A 26,049-nucleotide genomic window follows, 5' to 3' on the forward strand; every position below is an offset into this window, starting at 1 on the left:
TCCGTAAGCCAAACCCTTCCACGCGGAAGTCGCTTAAATTTGAATGCTCCACATTTGAAGAGATTGATAAAAGCATCAGATAGAATGAAATAAATTCACTTATAGATATTGGTATACTTTCGAGTGTGAAAGACTGCTCTAGACAACGCAATTTCTCGGTTCATAAATATAGTCCTCAATACGTTATTGTTTAATAACCTCATCGTTCCTTGCGCAACATTGATTATTGAGAGCCAATTGACGGCATTTATATTTGGAAATTGTCCTCACGAACGCCAGATATGAACGACTCATAACAACGATATGAACGACTCAACGATATAAACGCCAGATATGAACGACCTCGACATTTTATTTTTCTTGGCCTTGCTCACAGCATGGCTAATGGAATGACATAATTCGAATGGCGTTATTACGGCGTCGCGGATGCTTAGGTGACCTTGAACTAGTATCCCGGAAATAGTCTGCACATCTCCGCGGACGTGTAACTCAAAAACTAGAGTGGTATAGGCCTTAAGCAGGACAGGGCTGTGAACCGCATCGAATGATCTTTAAAATGATCACATTTGAACGCCCCAGACACATGTGGAATGCTCCCTTTAAAGAGACTACTCTGCATTTGAAAAGATTGAGGCCAACATCAGATATGATAAGGAAAGCTCGTTTGTAACTACTGATCTGCTTTTAAACGCAACTGACTGCTCAAAATACATAATGCGATTTCGCTAATGTGGTTCGATTGTGTTCCGATCATAATATAGCTTCTTACATCTTTGTTTTTAACTTTAACTTTTGTCCTATGGGTTTTTTACGTGATCTCACCAATTATTAGATATGGTCCTGATTACGTCATGGTTTTATTGCGTCATGGAACATCTTTGTGAAGTGACAGTCCCTGCCAGAGTAAACGCGTCAGTCCCGCCGCTGTAGCGGACGGCGTGGCTAACATGTAGAGCTTCTACGCCATGACGCCACAACAACGGGGTGGCATAGTTGATTGATGGGCTTCAACAAAGGAGCGCATGCGCGTGTTCTGGCGTGTTTTTGGCTTTCTTACATATTTTCCGCGACATCATCCTGCCTACTTGCATTGTAATTGTCAGCTACGTCGCCATTGCTCAGTTTTCTTATTATCAGCTTTGTGTCTGTCGTTTCTAGTATTTACCCAAATGCCTGCGTTATTCATGGTGGAGCGCGGTTCGTAATCAAGATATGCCATCGGCAGCGAAATCCAACCACCAATCTTGTAGTTGGAACGTTTGGAGCAGCATCACCGCAATCACAAAAGATTAAGTGGCCATACCAAGTACCAAGTGGCCAGGTGCCTTTAAGTAGGATGCGTATATACTTCTTCTTTTCAGCCAATGCGATGGGGTGCTTGCTCGTGGAACAGTGCCTGCTTTCGGCAGCGTTCACTCCGCCTCTGCGCCTCGTGTTATGTGGCCTCGGTGCGTTGTTCCCGGGCTCCACTCTCCCACATCCATTCTGTGGGGTCGGGCCCAATCGGCTCTAAGAGCGTTTCGTTTGGCCTTTCGTAACTAGCTTTAAGGTTAATTACGAAAGTTCAAGGCCCCCACCACCACGTAGCAGCCAGGCTGCATTTATATTATTGATTACGATCATGCGGTCATCCTCGTAACCTGGCGCTCGGTTCCGAGTGAGCTGAAATAACGAAGGCACAATGGGTTGAAGATAATACCTAAGCGTTTATGGATAGATACTAACCGCGTGGGTTAGTACCGCAAGAAAATAGCGTGTTATATTTTACTTTTATTTTTTTCAGCTCTTCGACGCCCTGCGCACAGGCTCCTATCCCACTCAGCCAGCATTTCCATAGCCTCCAGCGCACAGTTGAAGGGACAATATCTCCCGAGTTCAAACAAGGGGGGAGGGGAAATAGCCGAATGAAGACGCCTCAGGAGCGGCGGGGCTCACTGGGTTGAAAACACAGCAATTGAAAGCTACAATGAAAGTAAGGGTGGAAACAACTGAAAATAATACTTGAATTACACCGTTTCATGTCAAATCCGGTCACTGTCAAAGACAAATCCACACCTTTTCAGGTTCGCTGGAGTGCAAAAAGCCACACATTTGCTGCATATATTCTCGTTACGATGAATGAGGCGTACGATCAACAACCGATCACAGGATGCAACGGTGATGGAAAACGGACATTGACACACGCCCCCCCCCCCCCCCACACACACACACGCGCGCTATCTCTCCAGCTCAGACCTCGACTTACCCTTGCCCTTAGGCATTTTCTTGTTAGTGGAGTCCTCCAGCTCTTTGCCCTTGTAGTAGTGCGGTGCCACCTCCAGCAGCCAGGCGCTCTCGATCTCCACAATCTGCCGCATGAACTCCTTCGTGGTGAAGACCAGCTCAAAGTAGATGACCCAGCGCGGCAGTTCCTCGAAGAGGCACGAGTTGGGATGGATGTGCACCGTCTGGACTCTGCTTGACCGTCTGGTAGCCGCCGCTCTTGGTGAGCCGCGCCGTGTGGTAGAAGAAGCCGGCCGTAATGGCCTTGCGGACACCGGTGTTGTCCTCCTTGCTGGCCGCCACCAGCGGCACCTCGATCCGCTCCATCATGCTGGCCAGCTGGTCCCGTACGTCGCGCGCGCGTTTCATCGACCTGCCGGCCAGAGCGGGAGGGTCATTGGCGGAGTCAGCGCGACCGAGACGCGCCGACACAACGGGCCACGGGCTGCTAACAGGCGTGACAAAGTCTCGGACACGTTCGAGGTCGGGCAACACATTCATGTCCAAACGTATCGATCTTATAGAACATAACTGGCCGACTGCCTTTTCTGGAGCGGAGAAAATATCGAAATTCCTAGAAGCAGTTGGAATCAATAATCTTTGAGTCACTTAACACTAATCTTTAAAACCAACCACCGCAGTGTCGACTACCGGCATTGGTGCGGCATTTAACCGTGAACAACTATGACCAGCTGCTCATGGTCTGCAAACCACGTCCGGGCCGTATCCTCCAGATGGACGTGCCCTGTGTTGCACATTGCCAAATAGGAAACCGACGGCAACGGAAACAACTATCAGAGCAATGTTACCGTCAGCATACGAAGGTACCAGAAAGCATTTCGCCAGTCAACAGGGATTAGTACAGTTACCGAGTATGCTTAAAATACGACTGAATCGTACAAGCCTGGCGCTGAAAATGGACGTAAGAATAGCTCAGGCTGAAAGGCATCTCTTCCAAGGATGACTTCCAGACCAAACCGACATTTCAGCAGAAAACACTGTCTCAACAAAAATCACAACCGCGCAGTCCGAACCACTCCCAACAGAATGACGGCTAGCATTGCGAACAGCTGCCGCTACAAGCGCGCAAGCTATGCAAATTAGCAAACAGACATCAAGGCTCCGCGGGTGCGCTACCGCCCGGTCATATTTGCATGCCCTCCGAACGCAGAGCATGCAAATAGCCTTGCCTTCGCCTCCACACGCAATCTGCGCTTGCGGTCTTGCTATGAAACTGACATCGAAAACGGCAGTGGCAGCTGACCGTCTTCCCAGGCGGGACAAAAGACGGCCGCTCTGATCAGCAGGGCCGTCCAATGAGCGACACAGCCCGCTACAAGACATGCCTCACTGTCGCAGTTCGTAATAAGCCCAGCCGGTCTCCAAATCCCGCAGTCCCAGCAGGGCGCGCGCGGAACGGCTCCACCGCCCGAAGCGGCGACGAAAAACCAGCCGACTCAAATTGCACGGTCGGCCGTGATTTGTTCTCATCATTTGGCCGGCGCGCAAACGACCTGCTGACAGGAGATTCGGCGCGAGTGCGGTAGCGCGAACGGCCGAGGCCGCCAGCCGCCGGCTGGCGCGAGCGGCCAATGGCCCTAGAGAGATCTCACGATGAAGACGCCGGCACTACTGCGCAACAAGAGGTGAAACGTGGCGTGAGACGGCGGTCAGAAACCAACACCGACCGACCGAAGTATAAATCCGCGCCACCACCACACGGGACTGCAGCTTCTAGGGACCATCACAGCGGGGTTGGGGGGTGGGGAGGTGCTAGGTGAGCAGTGTAGGAGCCCTCCACAGCTCAGGTACCCGTTACCACTGCAGTGCGAATATCAGGCTGCTTGGGAACCACCACAATAGAAACCGGGGTGTCTCCGGCTGCCACAACAGAGAACCAGGACGCATGAGGAGCACAGTACAGGGTCGAGGTGTCCATGGAGCGGGAAACCGGTGTGTGAGTGTGTGACGGTGCATGGCAGAGGAGAGGGAAACCACGGAGCCACAGAACAAGATACCACAGAACAGGGAGCCGGTGAGTGTGTGAAGGAGCACGGCAGAGGAGACAGAAACCATGGAGCCACAGAACAAGATCGCACAGAACAGGGAGCCGGTGATTGTATGAAGGAGCACGGCAGAGAAGACAGAAACCATGGAGCCACAGAGCAAGATACTGCACAACATGGAGCCGGTGAGTGTATGAAGGAACACGGCAGAGGAGGCCGGCGCTCGAGGAGGGGGAAAAGGAGGGCGGCGCTCGAGGAGGGGGGAAGAGGAGGGCGGCGCTCGAGGAGGGGGAAGAGGAGGGCGGTACTCGAGGAGGGGGAAGAGGAGGGCGGCGCTCGAGGAGGGGAAGAGGAGGGCGGCGCTCGAGGAGGGGGAAGAGGAGGCGGTGCTCGAGGGGGAAGAGGAGGGCGGCGCTCGAGAAGGGGGAGGAGGAGGCTGGCGTTCGAGGAGTGCGGGCCGAGGCTGGTCTTTGTCTGTGGCAGCCGGACCGCTCGATCAGTCCAGCTATTCTAAGCACGTGCTGTCGCAGGCGGGCGCTTTCAACTCCGCCCGGTCAACACGTCGCGAAGTCATAACGACGCGGCGAGGCCGGTGGCGTGCCCTCACGTCCGGTCGGCGCCGCGCCGCATCAAGAGTCGCCCGCGCCGTGCGCCGCATCAAGTCGTCCGCGCCGTGCCCCGCATCAAGTGTCGCCGGCGTCGGTGATTTACCGCGGCCGACGGGCCCTTCATTACGAGCCGAGCGGAGGCCGGTCGGGGGCGCCGCTACTCCGAACTTGGCGTCGGGGCCGCCAGCTGAACGCTCGTCGAAAGATCATGGTGTATGTTTAAGGTTAAAATAGGGGAGAAAAATGGCCCAGCGTGTAACGAGCCCCAATGGCATCGCAGTTTGGTTGACAGATGGGAGGCCTTCCAGGGAATTCTCGGAGGTCTAACGCGCAGCGTGAAAAATGTGAGTAAAATAACAGCTTTCATCCTCGTTCAAAATGCCACAAATTAAACGCTCGAGGACAGGCTAACTCACAACAGGCCACATACCAACGCCTACAACCACATGTCCAAGTTATTGCCAACTTAATGTGCTCTGTACCTTTTTGACATTACATCTTCTCTGTGCCCTGCATGGCCCATATCTGTATGCATCCATGAGCGAGCGATTGACCGCACATGTACGGGATTATGAGTGCGGATGTAAAATGCGCGCATGTTTTTTACAGAGACTGTGCGCATGCCTGCTTCAACTGCGGCATTGATGCAAGCAAGCATTACTCAGGGGTCCGGCAATGCACAGCAACTTAGCTGAGCCTTGCGAGACGTCATCCGGCCACCCTATAACCCCTACCTCGCGATTTAGGACGCCGGTGTCAAGTGCAAGGCTCCATGCAGCACATCCTCCCTCAACCCGACACAAATACCGGCCCATCACAGACCACAGTCGAATTCCGAGATGGTTTTGCGGCTATGCTCTCGGCTGTGAGCCTGGGACTGCCCAACCCGGCCCCGGTGAGCCACCCAGCGGGCCCCGACCCCGAACGTCGGAGCGCCGGCCGTCCGTCCGACAGAGACCTCTGGCAGTAGATTAGTCCAGCCGCGCACCGGCCGGCCGTCCGACAGAGACCTCTGTCAGTGGACTAGTCCCACCGCGCACCGGCCGTCAGTCCGACAGAGACGTCAGGCAACGGATCAGTCCCATCGCACACCGGCCGCCCGTCCGACAGAGACGTCTGGCCACGGATCAGGCCCACCGCGCACCGGCCGTCCGTCCGAAGGCGACGTCTGGCCACGGATCAGGCCCGTCGCACATCGGCCGTCCGTCCGACAGAGACGTCTGGCCACGGATCAGTCCCGCCGCACACCGGCCGTCCGCCCGACAGACGTCTGGCCACGGATCAGTACCGTCGCACACCGGCCGTCCGTCCGACAGGGACGTCTGGTCGCGGATCAGTCCCGCCGCACACCGGTCGTCCGCCCGACAGAGACGTCTGGTCGCGGATCAGTCCCGCCGCACACCGGCCGTCCGCCCGACAGGGACGTCTGGTCGCAGATCAGTCCCGCCGCACACCGGCCGTCCGTCCGACAGAGACGTCTGGTCGTGGATCAGGCCAGCCGCACACCGGCCGTCCGTCCGACAGAGACGTCTGATCGTGGATCAGGCCAGCCGCACACCGGCCGTCCGTCCGACAGACGTCTGGTCGTGGATCAGGCCAGCCGCACACCGGCCGTCCGTCCGACAGAGACGTCTGGTCGTGGATCAATCCCGCCGCACACCGGCCGTCCGTCCGACAGAGACGTCTGGTCGTGGATCAGGCCAGCCGCACACCGGCCGCCGTTACAGCACCCCGTGCGCCAGACTGCACGCACACAATGGCGCCGGCCGAACTGACGTGTGAGAGTATGCATCGCCAGCAACAGACGTCCAGTCGCAGGCGGCGGCAGGCGAGCCGGCGTGACCTGCCCAGAGTACCACGTGCACAAACACGTGTACCGTGTACCGAGTGCCGAAGTGCGGAACGAGACGTAACCAGCCCATCGCTATGTAGCGAGTACTACGCTCCGGGCGACGCGCACTGAGTAACACGCAGCCGGCACTACGCGCCGAGCAAGCTCACTGACCTGTACTGGATGAAGTTCTCGTAACACCACTGCGTGCTGAAGTCGGTCTCCGCCCACTGCTCGTACACGTTAAGCAGCACCAGGTGGTCGCCGCCCGGCACGAAGAAGTTCTTGCGCGCCGTGTCGGCGTGCACGGCCTTGTCCTTCGGTCGGTAGAAGACGGAGCTGTTGACGGAGAGCATGGCGGCGATGGTGACGATCTCCTCCGAGCACTTGTAGCGCTCGGACGCGATGATCATCTTGGAGAGCTGCGGGTCGACAGGCAGCTCGGACATGCGCCGGCCGAGCGTGGTCAGCTCGCCGCGGTGGTTTAGCGCCCCCAGCGCGTACAGCTGCTCCAGCGCCAGCATCAGCGTCTCCTGCGGCGGCCGGTCCAGGAAGTCGAAGCTCAGCAGGTCGTCGATGCCCAGCGACTTGAGCAGAAGCACCACGTTGCCCAGGTTGACGCGCTGAATCTCGGGGATGGCGTTGTCCTCCAGCTCGCTGCGCGAACGACCAGGCCGTGTAGAGGCGGAAGCACTTGCCGGCGGCGACGCGACCGGCGCGGCCGGCTCGCTGGTTGGCCGACGCCTTCGAGACGGGCGTCACGATCAGCGACTCCATGCCGGTGCGGGCGTTGTAGCTGTTCTGCTTGGAGAAGCCCGGGTCGATGACGTAGATGATGCCATCGATGGTGAGTGACGTTTCGGCTATGTTCGTGGCCAGGATGACCTTGCGCGCGCCCGGCGGCGTCGGCTCGAAGATCTTGGCCTGCATCTCGGACGGCAGGTTGGCGTAGATGGGCAGCACGATCATCTCCTTGATCTTGGAGCCGAGCCGGCGCGTGCGCTCGAGCAGCAGCTCCTGGCATGTCTCGATCTCCTCCTGACCGGTGAGGAAGACGAGCACGTCGCCCAACGGCTGCGTGACGTGGATCTGCAACACGGTCACCACGCAGGCGTCGATGTAGTCCGCCTCGGGCGCCTTCGTGTAGTAGATGTCCACCGGGTACCGCCGGCCGGGAATGCGGAATACCGGCGCATCGTCAAAGAACTCGGCGAACTTCTCGGCGTCGAGTGTGGCCGACGAGATGAGCAGCTTGAGGTCCTTGCGGAAGCGCGCGATGTCCTTCATCAGGCCGAACAGCACGTCCGTGTGCAGCGTGCGCTCGTGCGCCTCGTCGATGATCATGACGCTGTAGGAGGCCAGGTCGGGCTCCGAGAGGAATTCTCGCAACAGCATGCCATCCGTCATGTACTTCAGCCGCGTCCGCTCGGACGTGCAGTCCTCGAAGCGGATGCTGTAGCCGACCTCGTTGCCCAGCTTGACGCCCAGCTCCTCGGCTACGCGCGAGGCGACAGACATGGCGGCCACGCGGCGCGGCTGTGTGCAGCCGATCTTCATGTTGTTGTCGCAGAAGCCGGCGTGGTAGAGGTACTGCGGAATCTGGGTCGTCTTGCCACTGCCCGTCTCGCCCTCGATGATCAGCACCTGGTGGTCGCGGATCGCCTGGATCAGGTCGTCCCGGAACGGGAAGACGGGCAGGCTGCGCTGGCACTCCTCAATCTCTTTCATCTTCTTCTCGCGCGCCGACAGCTGGCGCTCCGCGTCCACATCCAGCTGCGACTTCACCTTGACTTTCTTCTTCTTCTTCTTCTTGCGTCGGCCGTCGCCGTCGCTGTCGTCCTCCTCCTCCGAGCTGGAGCTCTTCAGCGTACCGGGCATCTTCATCGCCTGCACAAACTCCACCGTATCCTCCAGCACCAGTTCGTACTTGGTCTCCTCCTTGGGCTTGGCGTCGCGCGCGCCGAACCGGTACTGTGCCGTCTGCAGCTTCTCCTCCTCCCACTTCTTCTGCTCGGAGTTGGGCACCCGCTCGCGCGCGTCCACCTCCGTGTAGCGTTTAGTCGGCTCCTCCTGCACGTCCTCGGGCATGTGGTAGCGCTGCACTTTCTCCAGCTCGCGGGCCCGCTCGTGGTCCTTGGCCAGCGCCAGCACGCGCTTCTTGTAGTCGCGCTCGCGGCGTTCGCGCTCGGTCAGCTGCGACGCGTCGAACAGGTATTCGTCAGTCGGCGATGTCGGCCTCCAGCTCCGTCATCTTGTCCTCCTTGCGCTTGGAGAGGTACTTACGGCGCGACTCGACGCGCAGCTTAGGCACCGCCTTGGCGCGGTCCTCGGCCTCCAGGCGCAGCCGCTTGGCGGCCTCTTCGAAGCCGCGTTTGTCTGGAGCGGAACCACCACACGGGTGTGAGCTGGACACGCGGTGACCACATGGCATGTGCAGGGTTTCAGACCCAGGTGATACAGCCAGGGTGAAACGGCTAAAAGCCGTCGCGCACTGCACACATCAGTGGCGCGTTAACGTGTAATTTAACAGACAAAGGGTGCGTCTCCCAAAGGCCAGGCCGGAAACGAGTTACAGCACACTGACTGGTGTGCCATGAGCAGGAACTGAAGGCAACAAATTCATCTGATTTCTGCAAAGACGAGTCACATGTCAGAAGTTGCAAGTCGGCGCAAGTTCTGGCGTTCCGCGAAGCAAAGAAGTTAGAACATAATCAGACGAAACACAAAACGAAAAACGTCATTGACGACAAGTAGTCACTCGAATTGCAATAGAACAAACCGGAACCGGGCTTTCCACAAATGATCTGATTTGACACGCAAATAGGCACACACATGAATGCCTACTGAGAGTAACAAATCGCAGGCGCATATGTAATTATACCGCATCATGAGATGCTCTCTTTCCGTGAAGGTTCACTTTTTCGAAACCGAAATATCATCCTGTCTAAGTCGACCAAATAATCTATTATCAATGCTGCCGGCAACCTGGTGGCCAAATGTATAGCTGTTAATATGTTTGTCATGCCATGCCTGCCCGCGAAGACGTTTTGACCACTTCGTGCAGGCCTTCTCAATGTCACCCAGTCATCCATAACGTCATCATAACGTCATTCATATCCTGCCAGTCCACTGGCCATGAGGCGATCAGGGCAAATACAAATATAATTGTCCAGTTGTTCATATCTGGCGTTCGTGAGCACCACTTCCGGATATAACGGCGATCAATTGGCTCTCAATCGCTGTTGTGCAAGGTACAAGGAGGCACCTTAATACTGACGCATCGAGGAGCATATTCACTCACAAGAGACTGTGTTGTCTAGTGCAGTCTTTTCCAGTTAAAAGCATATCAATTGTAAAAAGTGAGCTAATTTCATCATACCTGATGATTGCGTCAATATCTTCAAATGTGGAACATTTGGACGGCGTTTGCTTTGCAGCGGATACGCTACCAACTACAGTACCCCGGCAATCGGCAAGAACAAATGAAGGAACAAAACACGAACAAAGGGAAAGGGTGCCCAGGTTTATCAGTTATCGAACCAGTCGCTACTTCGAGAGGCAACATTCGCCACACGTCACAGCGTTCCGCGATACGGGAATGTTAGGAGCCAACTGATATATCATTCTTCTAAAAAAGTGTCTTTATCACCAATGGAGACTACTATTCTGCTGTCATCAATAAGTCCTAATCTCTATCGATTCGACAAATATTGCTGGAAGGTGACTGGCACGTCTCAAAAGTTGATGATAACCGAACCGTTCGAGCCTAACAGCTTGTGACTGTACGAAGTATGCGGGGTTTAGACATTGTCTGTTACATGATAACATTTGTGTGCAGCCAATCCATTCCCTGATATAACTGAGAGGTTTATGAAATAAATCTGCGAGCGCTGTGCAACACGTCCAACATGCCATCGCATTCAATTTCTAGCAATGTAAGCAGTGCAGCAGGCTAAACAAAAACAGACCAAAGTCAATGAACAGAACTTGAGAATTGTCCTTGACGTGGATCGCCTACCCTTGAAGCCCAAATTCAGGATTCGTGAGATATATTACACATCGAAATGCGTTACATTCCATCACGCGTGAGGGTTGCTAGAGCCCTGCATTCATACCTGATTTTTCTGCGACTTTCCTGGTCTTGTCCTTGTCCCGTTTTTTTATTCTCTCGGAGAAAGCGTCCCGTTCGGCCAGATCCTTGATGCGCTCCTTCTCCTCACGCTCCAGCTCGTCTTCGGAGCTGGTAGCGCCATCCTGCGGCGCGCCGCTAGCGCCACCCTGCGGCCGATCGTCGGGAGCCGAGTCAGAGCTGGACGACGTCTTCCGCTTCCTACGGGCACAAGGTGACATGGGACTGTCATTAAACACAGGTTCAGACGAAGCACCGAATGACAATCTGTGAGATGATTGAATAGACTCTGTTCAACGGTGACCTGGTGAAGGACAACACACCAAATTCCGTGACTGAAGCTCGTATTTTTCTGTATGTTATCCACTCCGCAACTAAATAACTGCAGAGTATGTTTCTGTGGAGCATGCCAAACGAGGATCATAAGAACAAAGATGGCGGCCAACAAGGAACGATATGGACGCCTAATTCACTCCTGCTGTAACATGTCATACAACATTGATAAACAGTGAAATGCATTGTTCATAACCTGATAGGCATAGTGTCTTCGGTCGTCACAATTCTGACGCATTCTAAGATGCACGAACGATTATCTACCACATTGGCGACATCGAGAGGGATGCATGACACATTTTCGGAGGATCAGCGAAGTAGTAGCTTATCTGAGCACTGATAATGGGCATGTACTGCAACTGGTCATGGTGTATGTTGAGACCACTGCCTTACCCCAATCTAGTGAGGAAAAATTGTCCCCAGCAGGCCTACGGACGTTAACAGACATGAACAGCTACGAACGATGGCACGCGTTTTTAGATCCAGTGCAGAGAACATAACTATAAGATTGGAACAAGCAACCATGGTAGCACATGGAATCATCACTTTATGCTGCCCTTGGGGTAGTGGTGGATATAGCGGCGTGGTGGTGCAGAAAGACATTGTGTTGCTGGTTTGCAATTAACTATGCTTTGTATTATCTTCCTTCTTTTCTGTTGCTGGAAAGTAATGTTGTAAATGTAAAATCTGTTCCATGACCCACCCTGTCGCCAATTTCTGACCATAAGTGGATGCAACAAAACCAACAAACCATTCAAAATCTGCTGCTTTTTTAGAACAAATGCTTGCAAGCCTCATTATTGGAATAAAGAGCTTGCTTGCCACGCCTCAGTGCACGTGATCTAACACCAGATGTAAGCCTCCAGCCCCCTGATGCCCCTCCCACCCCACCCACCTGATATGCTTCCTACGCTTGGCGGGCTTGGCTGTCGTGGCAGCCGCACCCGCCTCCTCGTCTTCGTCATCGTCGGAGAGCAGGCGGTACTGCTGGTTGCGGCGGTACACGTCGGCCAGCGCCGCTTCGCGGGCGCGCTGCGGCGGCGGCGCGGCGGCGGCGCGCGGCACGCGACCATGCAGCTGACGCGCAAACGCCGCCACCCGCTCGTCGACGTCGATGGTGCCCGTGTCACGGATCTTGTCCAGCAGCTGGTCAGCCGAGCCGCTGCGCTGCGCCAGCTCGATCAGGAACTGGCTGACATACTTGTCTGAGAGGCCGAGCACCTCGTGCAGCTGGTCGTCCACCCAGCCGCGTAGAGACATGGCAGCAGGCCTGCCAGCAGAGGGGCAGAGGGTCAAGTACTAAGACACTTCTCAGGTTAATATATTAGCTCACCAAAACACTCACAATAACTGGCAACTTGGTGTAGCTACCTATCTCCAACCAAAGAATGTTAGCACTGTATGACTGGCACAACAACAATCATGCTGCTTTGAGCCAGCCTTTCACCAGATGGTCTACAAGAACACTTGAGACAACCTAATACCCCTGGTTAGCACAAACCTTGCTGATTTGGTGTGTGCTGTTCCTTTCAGCACAACCACAACCACTTTCTCACAGTAAGCATGCCACAATTTTTAAATACCATTAGAAATTATAAAAATAGGGGGCTGAGCCCAATCACAAGAGACTGCTCAAATAAAAGAGTTACAAAAAATACAGCATGGAGCTGTAGTAGTGCTGGCAATTTGTGATATTGTGAAGCAGGCACCCACAGCCTGGATGCTCAAGTAGTTTCCTATATCAATGAGATATGAGACTTGTTTACAGTTGCAGTGCCAGTTGACACACACTCCTAATTTGAATATTGAGCACAATCTGACCTGACCAGAGTTTTTGTTACATGGTCATGAGGCTTAGCCCACAGATTTCATGAATGAATCCAGTATATGGCTTGGGTTTTTGTAAGACCACTGGCAAGGCAGTAGTATTAAAAAGCCACTTAGCCTGTGGTTCATATGACTGAGCAGCAACAATCTCAAATTAGGGATTGATCAGTGTGGGATGTCAAACATGATGCCAGCCCAGTATAAATCAAGCCTAGATTTGAACTCATCAATTTGGGTTAAGGATGCACCACCTCGGGGGGTTGGGGGATACAGAATATTCCAATCATTGACAGCCTCTGCGCTGAACAAGCTTTGATAGACAAGATACAGCTTTTCTTTGTACTTTCCTACATATGCAGATATGAATATGTTCCTTACTAAGAAGCATACATAGAGACACTAAGCAGGTAGGGCTCTCTAAGTGTGGTGAATTGTGTAAGTTTATTTATACGTGGTTCAGCTGCCTAACATTGAAGCATAAACAGCAACATGTGACAGTTTAAATCATTCAATGCCAATGTGCCACTGGTGACAGTATTTGTAAATGTTGTGAAATCAATGTGCAAGCATGCTGAAGCATCAGAATTTCCAGTAACTCCATTAGTAATGTTTGACAGTAGCTCAACATTCAGAGAACACAGCACTGAGCACAGTGCTCTAATTCCTACTACTTCTCATTTGATTTGCAAAAACAACTATCTTCAGTGTATTTGTGACCAAAACTACATATGCAATGCCACAATTCCTTCAATATTTTGTTTTCTATGCACTGAGACTGGTAGCAGCCTAGAAGAAAGCACTGGAAATTCGAAGTTACAACATACACATCAAAACTGTTGCTAAAATGCTGCTGCTGCACCGACATGCTCACTCTGGATACGTCCAGCAGCACGTGCATTTTTGTGGTCTGCTGCATCAATGGTTGAAATGTTTCTCCAAACCCAGTGAATGTCTATGGAAACCATGAGGGTCCTCCGGCGAGTCTTACCTTAGACGAAGGTTGTAACGACTTTCTCGGTATCAAACGCTACCTCCTACGGTGCGCTTAATACTCCACAATTCCGTAATTCCACGGTAATCCACATACCCAAGCATGTAACATCGCACACTGCGACTGTGAACAAGAACCAAGGCCGTGTAACAAGTTCAACGCGGTGCCCGTCTTGCCCTGGATTCGGGCGTACAGCTTCCTGGGCTGAAACGCTATAAAACGAACCTCATTTTTGCCGCTGTTGTGTCAATCTATGTCTCAAGCGAATTTGGTAGCTTTCACAAGCTAAAGGGAGTATACCACATTTTTGTACTTTTCACTTTTAGTTACGCGCGTACGTGTTTGTAACACGCCCGTCACCCGCGTCAGCCGAGGATCACCCTGCAGTGTTCTTAATATCGCTGTCTGCACTTCCGTTGCAGACCAGATGTTGAATTGGATGACCTTAAGCAATCCATCAAATATTGAATGATGGTTGAGACTTATCTACTCAAATCATCAAAGACGTACTTAACGTAACTAGCCCTGCAGGGGTGCAGTTTCCTATTCAGTTGAAGGAATTGTCTCCTGACCAGGGATGTAACACTAAATCACGTGTTGAAATCGCCCGCCAATAAAATAAACTTGAACATGAAGTTAGACGGGCCGGGCATACCGCAGCGGACACGGCTGGCTCATATGTCGGGTGGTAGACCGCCGCGGTCACATCGGACGCTCCGCGCTTATACTCAGAAAGCTTGATAGTGAAGATACGATTCTGTATTGTACTGATGCTGAGACGATATCATTCACATACGAGAAAACACAGCCACCTCTTTCGCTACAAAACCCGGCATGACTCAATATGTACACCGTACATGTCTCATCACGTCTGTAGAGATAAAACGCTTAAGTAAAGACCATACATGCACCGTGGTAAAGGCGGTGTCACGGTTTCCTTCCTGGAAACGAACGGCCCGAACACTGTGCCCGAAACGAATCATCCGCACAGCCGCACAGCGGCACGACCAGGCACAAAACGAGCGCGGCCCTCCCTGTCGGCATCAGCACCGGCGCTGCTGGCAGCGAGGGCCGCTGCCCGCCCGGTCAGCCGGCACAGGGAGGCGGGGGCCTGCACAGGATGCTTTCCAGCGACACAGCCACAGTTACACCCGCCACAAGGGTGGCAGAAATACAGCCAGAGGGGCTCCGCGCGGCCGGGATGCCGCCGCGAGTGGCGACGGGCGCCGGCTCGCGCGACCCAATCGGTGCCGGACATTAACACCTCGCACACATGAGCGAACCGAAAGCTCGTGATCTTCTCTCCCGGAATACAGCGGCGAGAGGGACTCGCCAGCAGCACACGACAATGGCGACGACATGGGTAACTTGGGACGACACGGTGGGCCGCACCGCCGGGCGGCCCCGCCGGGAAGTAAACCTACAGCTCGTCACGCGTATGACGACGACATATCTCTAGATCGCTGAGTGACAATTGCTTCAGACGGATTCAGCACTGATCCCACCCGAGCGGATGGACAACATGTCGGCCCCCGCGGCAAGCCTCAGATCTTCTGCTCTTCGCCGGCGCTCACTATTCGCCGTCGGACGACGCCGCCACCGCCGACGACGACTCGGGGTCGTGCCGACTGCGGCGCAGCAGCTCCTGCCAGACGTTGGTGCGGAAGCCCTCGTGGCCGGCCCACTGGACGAGCCAGACGCGCGGCCGCAGCGCCGGCCTCGCCGTCAGGTATCGCAGCAGCAGCCGCCACATGGCCGGCGACGGCTTCGTGAGGCCGAGCCGCGTACCCGGCCGGTCGACCAGCAGCATATCCAACAGGCGCGTGACGTGGCCGCGGCGCCGACAAGCGCGCCGCACCGCCACCATGTCCACCACGTCCATGGCGAACGCCTCGGGCCCGCCGTCGATCAGCTGACCACGCCGCTTGAGCGTGACGAAGCCAACGGCTTCGGAGCGGCTCCAGAGCAGCAGCGCCGAGTCCTCGAGCGGCGTGGGCATGATGGGCGGCTCGCCAGCAGCATCCGACCGCTCGCGCTCGCCGTACACGTACTGGCTGAGCAGGTAGAGCGCGGTGCGGTCGGACGGCGTGCGCACCGGACGCCAGCCATCGCGACCGTCGGGCGCGCGCAGCAGCGGCTCCAGCGTGGTCCAGCGCTGGCCCACCTGGATGGCGGCGCAGGCGTCGCACAGCGCGCAGAAGAGGCCGGGCAGACCGCGATCCAGGCCGCTGCTGCTATCCGGGTCAGCCACGATGAAGTGAGTGGGTACGGCGACTCGCGGCAACTCGTACCATGCCCGCGCACGCCGCTGGTGCTCCTCGCGTACACGGGACGGGCAGCCGGGCCGTGGACACGGCACTGCAATAAAGGCAGTTTCAGGGTGATGTTGGCTGCCACAGCGCCACACAAGCACTTTTTTGTACATATATACGACCCCGTAATATTTTCTGAAATATTGACCGCATATCTTACATTGAAAAATCCTTAAAATGAATATACTTAAGATATCCTGTCGGCGAAGCAGTTGGCCATACTTTTAATATTGATCACAAGTACTAAGGGTCCACCCCAATATGCTTTGAAATATGCTTCAACAGTGGGAAACTCTCCATAAACACGCCTGTGGGACGGAGTTGGATTGCCGGGCTCTCGGCTTCTCCACGAGTTGGTGGACCACGGTGGCCACGCCGGGACCGTGTCACTGCAGACGGCCGCAGCCGGCACCGGCCCGTCGTCAGCTGGCGCGACGACAGCCCACGGCCACGGACAAGTGCGAACGACTGCCGTGATGGCAACGGTCAGGCCTGAGGTGTGACACGCGCGGTGACAGCTCCGCACGCGCAGCAGACGGCCCACTCACCTTCGTAGTTGCCGCCACGGGACCGGACGAGCTGGTGTCGGTTGGCGGCCGCCTCCAACCGCTGGCACACGGTCAGACCATCTGCCTCCACGACCACCGGCTGTGGGGTGGTGCCGCACGAGGTCAGGCGACGCTTTCAAAACAAAAATATTTTTGGCGTCCACCCTGGGCTTTTTCTTGGTAGTAGCAAGCTAGTTAAAACACGATGTCTACACGGCAGATATTTCACTTTTTCGGCACCCTTGCGGAACAGTCTTGGTCGAAACGCTTATTGTCGGACATCCCAGGTGGCACCACTGGCGTGCGCGGGTCTGGTGAGGCGTAAATACAGCGCACAGCGTAAATCCCGCGACAAGGCGACCTCTCCCCAGTTACTACCATCTCCTGGGTACGAGCCACTCGAGAAAAGTTTGCCACGAGTTAGAATCGAATCCAACACCTTCCGCCAACCAGTGAGGCCTGATTTGGACAGTCGCCCTAACCGACTGCTCTCCGAGGGTGGTAGGTCAGGCGAGGTCATGCCACCAGCAGTTGTAGCGCGACAAAGGGGGATTCCTCACTCTTCACGGGACGGGGGGGAAGGGGGCGGGGGGCAGGCGCCAGGAGTGCCGAGGAAATACTCCGAGGAAATCCAATTACAATAAATCACTCACATCTATTGTGGGGTCACGGGTGCTGCAACTGCAAAGCCATGTAACATAACTGAGCTGTATGGTACTCCCGACAGTGTATAACTACGAAACAGTGGAAGACATCCACGGCTGGGCGATGCAACCCCAAATCCTCGCAGTCCCATCCGATGCCTCATGTGAGCGCGTGACGAGCCAGCAACGGTCGGCATCTCCAGACAGGAACACAGCGACAACAGTCACACGCCAGTCAAGCCACCCGGACGCCATGACACCCAATGTGCGCCCGACGTCCGCAGCCGCCTGTGTGCCGCGGGAGCGGAGAGCGCGTTCACCTGCATGGTGTCGGTCTCGGAAGCGGCGACGGCGCGGCGCACCGGCGCTAGACGGCAGGAGGCTCGCTTCAGGCGCCAGGCGGCGTGCGGCTGCTTGGGCGTGTCGAGGCCGGCGGCCGGCCTGTAGAGGTAGGACCCCAGTCAGCATGGCAACTGACACGGGCGGATGAACCACCCACAGCATAGGGGTTCGCAGGGGTCCGCCCGGACGGAGCGCCAGAGGGGAGATTACCCACGGTACAGGGGTCCGCCCAGACGGAAAGTTAGAGGGGAGACTACACACGGTACAGGGGTGGACCCAAGGCGGCACGCCAGGGGAGAGACTATCCACAGTACAATGGTCCACCCAGACGGAACGCCGGAGGGGAGACTACCCACGGTACAGGGGTCCGCCCAGACGGCACGTCAAAGGGGAGACTACCCACGGTACAGGGGTCCGCCCAGACGGCACGTCAGAGGGGAGACCACCCACAGCACAGTGGTCCGCCCAGACGGCACGTCAGAGGGGAGACTACCCACGGTACAGGGGTAGACCCAGACGGCACGTCAGAGGGGAGACTACCCACGGCACAGGGGTCCACCCAGACGGCACGTCAAAGGGGAGGCCACCCACAGCACAGGGGTCCGCCCAGACGGAATGCCAGAGACGAGACTACCCACGATACAGGGGTCCACCAAGACGGCACATCAGAGAGGAGACTACCCACGGCACAGGGGTCCACCCAGACGGCACGTCAGAGGGGAGACTACCCACAGCACAGGGGTCCGCCCAGACGGAATACTAGCGAGGGGACTACCCACGGTACAGGGGTCCACCCAGACGGCACGCCAGAGGGGAGACTACCCACGTTACAGGGGTCCACCCAGACGGCACATCAGACAGGAGACTACCCACGGTACAGGGGTCCGCCCAGACGGCACGCCAGGGAGGAAACTACCCACAGCACAGGGGTCCGCATATGCGTAACGTCATAGGGTGGAGCCACCTACAGCACAAGGGTCCGCACAGATGGAACGTGAGGTGGGGAGGGGGGGGGGGGAAGGGCAATGACATTCGTAACTAGGGTCCGTACAGACCCTAGGTCGTAGGTCGTTCCCCCCCCCCTCCCCCCCCCCGCTGACGCACCGTCAGCGGGGGGGAGGGGGGGGGGACGACCGGAACACAGGGTCCGCACAGATGGAACGTCAGCGGGGGGCATGGACCACCCGAAACACAGGGTCCGCATATACGGACCGTCACGACCGGGACAGGCGCCTGTGTGCACACGGTTGAGTGAGGCACGGGAACAACGTCAATCTTTGAGCGCAGACAGGTACAAGGGAAAACAAAGCCGCATGGTGTTTGTGATCGATAAATGCGGGATATATGTATATAAAAGCAAGATACTTGAGCACGCATCAAAACAACGCATCGAGATAGCTGTTAGCAAGGAAAATATTTAACGACTGAGGGAATCAAAGCAGTCAAACCGTGCTAGGAAATAAGAACGCTTAATGCAGGTACCGAGAGAGATTTCAAATCAGAGTGTTCGCACGGGCCTTTCCCACCTAGTTTGAATGGTTAAGAATTCCATTCAATTTAGCACGGATCAACATGTCTCAGCCGAGACGGAGCCTGCTGGTACAGGCCGGCCACAATACAGCCGGTAACGATGGTGCACTGGCCGCCGGTGCTGTGCGCCGTCGGCTTCTCAGTCGCCCCCTCCCCTCCGCTCCCTCAGCGGCTGCTTGCCGTAGCTGTGCTGCCCGACACTGCTCCGCCCCGGCTGCAGTGTCGGGCAGCACTGTCGGTCTGTACACATGTCTGTGCACAGGCGATGGTGCAGCGCCCGACTCTTTGTCCGCACACTGGGCTGGTGCAGTGCCCGTACTCTTTGTCCGCACACTGGCGCTAGTGCAGCGTCGGTACTGTTTGTCTGCACACTGGCGCTGGTGCAGCGCCCGTACTATATGTCTGCACACCGGCGCTGGTGCAGCGTCGGTACTCTTTCTCGGCACACTGGCGCTGGTGCAGTGCCCGTACTCTATGTCTGTACACAGGCGCAGGCGCAGTGCCCGTACTATATGTCTGCACACTGGCGCTGGTGCAGTGCCCGTAATCTTTGGAGGTTGTGTACGCACAGCCTTTCCGTAAAGTTGTCGTTATCTTGCAAAATACCATGGACAGAGCCAGGCCTGTTTTGCTGTCTCAATACGTCATGCTTGTCACCGTGCATGCCTTATGCAATGTGACAAGTTGAGGCAGGATGAAATGATTCCTTTGTTGCAATAACCAACTGCGCCAGAAAAGGCAACATTAGTTGATTACAGTGTAAAAAACACACACCTTACTTGTAGCTTTCAATGATACCTGACATTCAAACTTCATGTGCCTGCTTTTCCCCGCTGCAATTTTGGCAATAGGCGATTGGTAAGAAAATGTCCCCCAGCTGTGGCACCATGATGAATAAACACGATCATTCCTACCCTGAGAGAGATACATGTCATGTTGTTGGCCGAGCCCGATAACGAATCCAAAGGTGGTGCACTACACCGCATGTACTCACCACTTCCCCGTGAGCGGCCGGGGCACGTCGGGGACGTCCTCTTCGCCGATGGCCGCCTCGGCCGCACGGGCCGCACCGAGCTCTTTCTTCGGTACACAGAAGTCCGTCGGCGAGATGATGACAACCTCGTCGCCACTCGAAGAGCAGTGCCGCACCGTCTGCGACAGGAAGATGACGTCGTCGTCCACCGTCTCGGCTCCCGCGCCGGGCTTCAGCAGACTGGACCTCGCCTCCGACGACCTGCGGAGACAGATGCAGTTCAAGCTTCGTCAACCGGCCGCCTCACAGCGTGACCAGACCTACAGATCGGCGGCGCGACGGCTGAGCGCGCCCAAACCGCCCCACCTGCCGCCCAGCATAGCAAAACTGAGCGGAGGCTTCGCCCAATTAGAAATAGGTCTAAGTCTGCCCGCAAACGCCATGGCGCAGCACGCACCGCGGACCTGTGTTGCGGACAATACCGAGACACACCTGGATGCGTTCTAAGCGCCCGAAATGAAACTCGCACGGCGCAGGCTTGAGCTCAAATTCAAGACGCAGTCGGAGCCAAATCAAAAACTTTGCCATTCATAAAATGTGGACGATTCACATTATGTAAACAGATCACATTTGAGCGAAGAAATAAGTCACAGAATGTTACCACCCGCCAGTAATTACCATAACTACCTTTCCCATGAGTAGCAACAACCCTAGCTCACAACTGCAAACAGAATATCAGAGAACGTGAGCGGGATGCAACAAGACATACGGAAGCCCACCACCAATAAAATTCAATGAAGAAAAACAAATGAAAGACAGATGAAAGTCACGCGCTGGTTAAACAAAACTGCAACTTGGTTCCCCAGTCCAGCTCTAGATCCAGCATAATAAGAAAAGCACGTTTTCGGAAATTACCTAACCCGCAATATAAACTCCTCGCGGTTGCGCCGAGCACCACGAACAAGTACCTAAACAGCAGCAAATAAGAACCGCTGCGTTCTTACCTGGTTAACAGTTTCTGTTAATGACGTAGCAGTGCCATGCTCCACTTTCACCGTACATTTATCAATAAACGACTCCCACTTTGCATGCCTACGTTTAGACGACGCATTTGACGACGCATTTGTGTATATATATATATATATATATATATATATATATATATATATATATATATATATATATAATTGCCAAGGTAGATCCGGGAGGGGGCGGGGGGTACGTGGGGTCGCCCGCCCAGTTTTCTACAGGCACAGTGCGTCATAGTTTAGGATTTTACATTTTTATCCCCTATGATGAAACAGGTGGATGACACAAGCTGCATAAAGTCGTTTGTTCTCATACTTTCGAACGCACCCAGACCACACCTTTTCGGCCGGTCCACGGCACCGGGTGGCGCCTGGAATAAGTTTCGAACGGCCCGACACTCCCTCGGGGGGTGATCACCGCAAGGGTGACCCCGGTGCTAAAGGGGCGAACGACGCATCACACACGGCCAGGTGGAACCGGAGAGATACCCTCCACGTCCTGAACGTGGTTCAGCGCCGCCGCCCCTTGACCCTTAAGCCATCACACGCGGCATACAATGCAAGCAGCAGGCTGCTAGACCCATATGAAGCCCCACGGCCCACCGCGCCTTCGGATATCCTGGCTTAAAAGGAATGTTCCACATTTGTATGTATTTCCGCAAGCATCAGATACGAAGAAAAAAATTCATTTATAAACATTGGTATACCTTTAGTGGAAAAGGCCGCTGTGGACAGTACAACTTCTCTGTTTAGCAAATGTCCTCCTGGACACGTCCCCGCTTGATTACACCATTGTACCTTGCACAAAGTTGATTGAGAGCCAATTGACAGCCGGCATGTCTGGAAGCCGTGCTTACGAACACCAGATATGAACGACTCGACAGTGACATTTTTCGTGGCCGATTGTTGCATGGCCAACGGAATGGAAAGATTTGAGTGACCTTATTATGGCGTCATGGATGTCTGGGTGACCTTGAAAAGGTTTCCGCGAAATAGTCCGCACACCTTCGCGGGTATGTAGCTCAAAAACTAAAGGGATTTCGGTTTTAAGAAGGGCAGGGCTGTGAACTGCACCGAGTGATCTCCAAGATAGCTATTCCAGTTCAAAATCCCATACAAATGTGCCCCACTCCCTTCAAGTGGACAGCTGGAACGTGCCGCAATTAGCCCTCAGGGCGCGTCGATCAGTCCCCAGGATCGGATCAACCCGGGGACGAGGGCGAGGAGACACGGCGAACCCAATACAACGAGAATGACGGATGAAAAAAGCGAGATGCGTGCGCGGACGCGGGGGGGGGGGAGGTGAGGCAGGAAGTTAGGGCTCACGTACCGGCCGGGTCGCTAGGCCCTGAAACGCACACCTACTGTCCAGCCACTACTGGAGCCGGGAACCGCGGCGGCGCTGGTCCCCTCCACTAGCCGAGGCCTCAAGCCTCAATTCCTCTACGGGCCGCACATGTCGGGCAAAGAGTGACTTTGAGTGACTTTAATTTTAAAGCAGACTAAGAGACATGCGACAAATTACCAAACGTATCTGCGATGCAGCCACCAAATGCATGCATGCCAGCACTCCAAGTGCCAAAATCCACCACTTCTCATCCGGTTGGACGTGCCTGCGCCTGCGGTGGCGACGCCCGGACCGACAGGGAGAGGGGAGGGGGATGGGGCGGGGTGGGCGGCGGTCCACCTCACTCCTGCATCGCCACTGTCGCCGGCTAGGGGCGATCCGCGGCGGCGAGAGCGTGTCGGGACGCGACACCAGCGGCACGGCTCACGCGCCACCGCCGTAACCAGACCAGACGGAAGTGCGCGCCACTCGGACCGGTCGGAGACGACAAAAGCCGGCCAGGTGGCCCGGAGCACCGGCCGCGCATTGGACAACCAAACTGCAGTGTTGGAGGGAAGGACCTGAGTTTACAACGCTGCATCGATGTTGGGACTTTCGACGTTAATGATCACAGCGCTCAGACGCACCCTTCAACTAAAAGGCGGGATATGACCATACCTTTAGCAGACACATAAGACGCCAAATATACATAGCCTGTTTGCCGTGCATCTCATAGTGCTTTTGTTTGATTTCTGGACTCGTAAATCCGGATGTGCGTACCTTGCACTTCGCGGTCGTACCCCACCATGTCAGTTGACAATGGCGGCGGGTTGGCGGATCAAAGCGCGCACAGCCGAGAGGGTGCACAGTTGCGGCACGCGCCGCGCAAGCTTGGCGAATTTGTGAGGGACGAGCTTACATCGTGTAGGATGTCACACGTCAAACTCATATGGTTAAAGCCCAAACTTGTGCAATTTCTGGTCGAAGTGAACTGGGTCCCTCCAGTCAGTTTTCCACAGTTTGTGACTCAACACCCGAAAATGAAGGATCACTTACCCAATGCCCCCTGTGTTTGCAGGTTCATCCATATAAAAGCAACATAACATTACATGCAAAACAGATCTAAAACAGGAGCAAGTACTTGCCTGATGAGGGAGGAGCATAATTTACTTATTCATAATGTGCATTTGTTCTTTATCTGTATCCCAGCCACAATGTACTGTTCAATTCCACCAATTCCACCTGGCCTGCTAACTCCACATGGCCTCTACCTCTCTCCTTTGCTAAGCATCAACAATGACTGCCCATATAGACAGGATGTTGCCCAGTCAGCTTGTCACCCCCATCTCCACCCCCATTCCCGGATGAAACTATCACCAGGGCCTACCCCCACCTGGTGCGGCCAGTCCTGCTGTGGTGCCGCCTGCCGCCAGGCCGCATCTGTTGTTCATGGTCAACCCGCCAGGGGCGCATGAGCCACCGGAGCCGACCCACCTCTTCGCACTTGTGCAGCTCACCATGAAGCTCAGACAGCTGTTGACAACATGGTGGTGAGCATAAGTTAAGACAATGCAGTGCAGCAGCAGTGGAATGTAACAGGTACCAGATCAGTCAGGCATACTGCAGCATCTCCTGGCCAGAATGAAAAACAATGAAAAATTTGTGATTCATTGCTAACAGTGTGACATTAATCAGAAACATAAAATTAGGGTAATCATTATTGTCAGTATGGTGGAGAAGTGCACCAGCTTAGGCTATCCTGACTCCAGGTGATGGGTGACATCAGGCAGAACAAGCAGTGCTTTAAGCAATGGCCTTGATACTAACACTGAGATGTCTCAAACCTTGCATAGTCTGCAATGACACTGACCATGTCCAAGATACATAGCAAAAGGACCATCAACAAGTCTGTAAGCATTACATAGGTTGCACAGATCACCACTGATTCAATAATCAGCCTTCACATGAAAAGCTATGGACGCCATCCATACCCTCCCAGCACAACCCCAACAATACAGCACCTGCACTCCTTATTTCTTCATTTCCTCTAGTTCACTGAGACTGACATTTACCTACTGTAATGACAACTGAATGCAAAATCACCAGCTTACCAAAGGTGATCCAAAAGCAATGCCATTTTCTTGGTTCATAATGCTGCTTATGCAAACCAGCACAGCAAGCAACACCATAATGCAAAAGGTTGATTCATTGTTGAATTTCTGTGCAGCTGGAGATTGCCACACCTGCAGGATAGACAACAGTTAACTCAATGTCCATGATAATAATCACAATTGGCAGCTTGAGTTACAACTGCATGCTAAGAGAACATACCCCTGAAGTTATCACACTTTGGTGCACCTGGAACAAGCCACACATCAACATCATATGAAAAATCAGTCAATGATACACATGGGAGCAAGGGGGTCACAGGGGCATGGCCCCTCTCTTCTTGCTGTAGTTTAGTCATTGATACACATGGGAATGGGGGGGGGGGGGGTAACAGGGACATGACCTCCCACTTCTTGCTGTATTTTAAGAAAGAGCTTTTGGCTGATCACCTTCGGCAGAGAACTTCTTAGAAGTACTCCTGGTTCTTTCACTTTTGAGGTATCTCAAATATTTAAGTATATTTTTTCAGCATATGTGAGTCTGCGTATAGGTCACATTAGTTAAAACGGCCACCCGAAAATATTCGCCCACCCATTTTCTCTGCAAGCCCATTTATTTTCCACATTGAAATATGACATGCACACATAATACCCGTACAACATTTTGTTTTTCAAAATCATTGGGATAACTCACAACTTTGGCATAAGGTTCCCTGGTGCACCCAAACAATAAAAAGCCACACATATGCCAACCGCGAACAATACGCGGCACGGCGCCCTGACGCGGCGGACTGAAATTTACCTGCTGCAAGGCCGTATATACTACGAAAAGTCATCGAGCAATGCCTTTACTCCATGTGATCCGCAACATGACGTCACTGAAAACCAGTTGGCCACTGGGCCGAGGCAAGCACTGACACGCGACCGAGATTTCAGCCGACAGACGACTCGGGCTATGTAACGCAATTTTGGCGGACGTAGTAGTGTGCCACATGACTCATACGCACCGTGCATTTAGTGTCCTCGTGTCCTCCTTCGGCCGTCACCGGCGCGTCTGCCGTCGTCGCCGCCGTGGCCGCCAGCGGCGAGGCAGCCCCGCCGCTGCTTTTCGACCGCTGCCGCCACTCTACGATCCGTCACGAGCGGACGTAGGTCGGGAAGATACCGGTAGTTGCCCCAGCGCAGTCGCCCGTTGAACCGTCTACCGACGTCCGTCACGCCCCTCTCCCCGACCGGTCCCACAGACCTGT

At 54.7% G+C, this 26,049-nt stretch overlaps 2 protein-coding genes across 4 annotated transcripts; both read right to left on the reverse strand.

Annotated features, from left to right (window-relative positions):
* Positions 1-1,788: 1,788 nt before the first annotated feature.
* On the reverse strand, positions 1,789-14,168 carry LOC119103298 (pre-mRNA-splicing factor ATP-dependent RNA helicase DHX16-like). The gene is given in 8 exon segments (XM_037226767.1): positions 1,789-2,450; positions 2,452-2,635; positions 6,882-7,369; positions 7,371-8,927; positions 8,929-9,083; positions 10,823-11,037; positions 12,065-12,439; positions 13,985-14,168. Coding segments are annotated over 7 exon segments (3,198 nt in total). The 5' UTR covers positions 12,430-12,439; positions 13,985-14,168; the 3' UTR covers positions 1,789-2,216.
* Positions 14,169-14,737: 569 nt separating this feature from the next.
* On the reverse strand, positions 14,738-25,686 carry LOC119103299 (uncharacterized). Of its 3 annotated transcripts, none has more exons than XM_037226770.1 (7): positions 25,602-25,686; positions 24,803-24,934; positions 24,085-24,224; positions 20,358-20,597; positions 17,812-17,932; positions 16,848-16,947; positions 14,738-16,345 (listed from the first exon to the last, which is right to left on the reverse strand). In XM_037226770.1, exons 2-7 carry the CDS (start codon positions 24,878-24,880, stop codon positions 15,561-15,563), a joined length of 1,464 nt encoding a protein of 487 aa, XP_037082665.1. In that variant the 5' UTR covers positions 24,881-24,934; positions 25,602-25,686; the 3' UTR covers positions 14,738-15,560. The 3 variants fall into 3 exon arrangements, with proteins under 3 accessions (XP_037082665.1, XP_037082663.1, XP_037082664.1); XM_037226768.1 differs by lacking the exon at positions 25,602-25,686 and adding an exon at positions 25,494-25,576; XM_037226769.1 differs by lacking the exon at positions 25,602-25,686 and adding an exon at positions 25,250-25,469.
* Between the last annotated feature and the right edge of the window lie 363 nt (positions 25,687-26,049).

The sequence above is a fragment of the Pollicipes pollicipes genome, unplaced genomic scaffold (assembly GCF_011947565.3).
Source record: "Pollicipes pollicipes isolate AB1234 unplaced genomic scaffold, Ppol_2.1 Scaffold_5724;HRSCAF=6776_pilon_pilon_pilon, whole genome shotgun sequence".
NCBI classification, from domain to species: Eukaryota; Metazoa; Arthropoda; class Thecostraca; order Pollicipedomorpha; family Pollicipedidae; genus Pollicipes; species Pollicipes pollicipes.

What these genes read in the sequence shown, in the direction of transcription:
- LOC119103299 (XM_037226768.1), bottom strand. Translation starts at nt 25,544, where the DNA reads ATGTGTGGCTTTTTATTGTTTGGGTGCACCAGGGAACCTTATGCCAAA. An exon ending in GGGAACCTTATGCCAAAGTT is followed by an intron (nt 24,935 to 25,493) that starts GTGAGTTATCCC and finishes TCTATCCTGCAG; the next exon opens with GTGTGGCAATCTCCAGCTGC. An exon ending in CCGAGACCGACACCATGCAG is followed by an intron (nt 16,948 to 17,811) that starts GTGAACGCGCTC and finishes ACCACCCCACAG; the next exon opens with CCGGTGGTCGTGGAGGCAGA.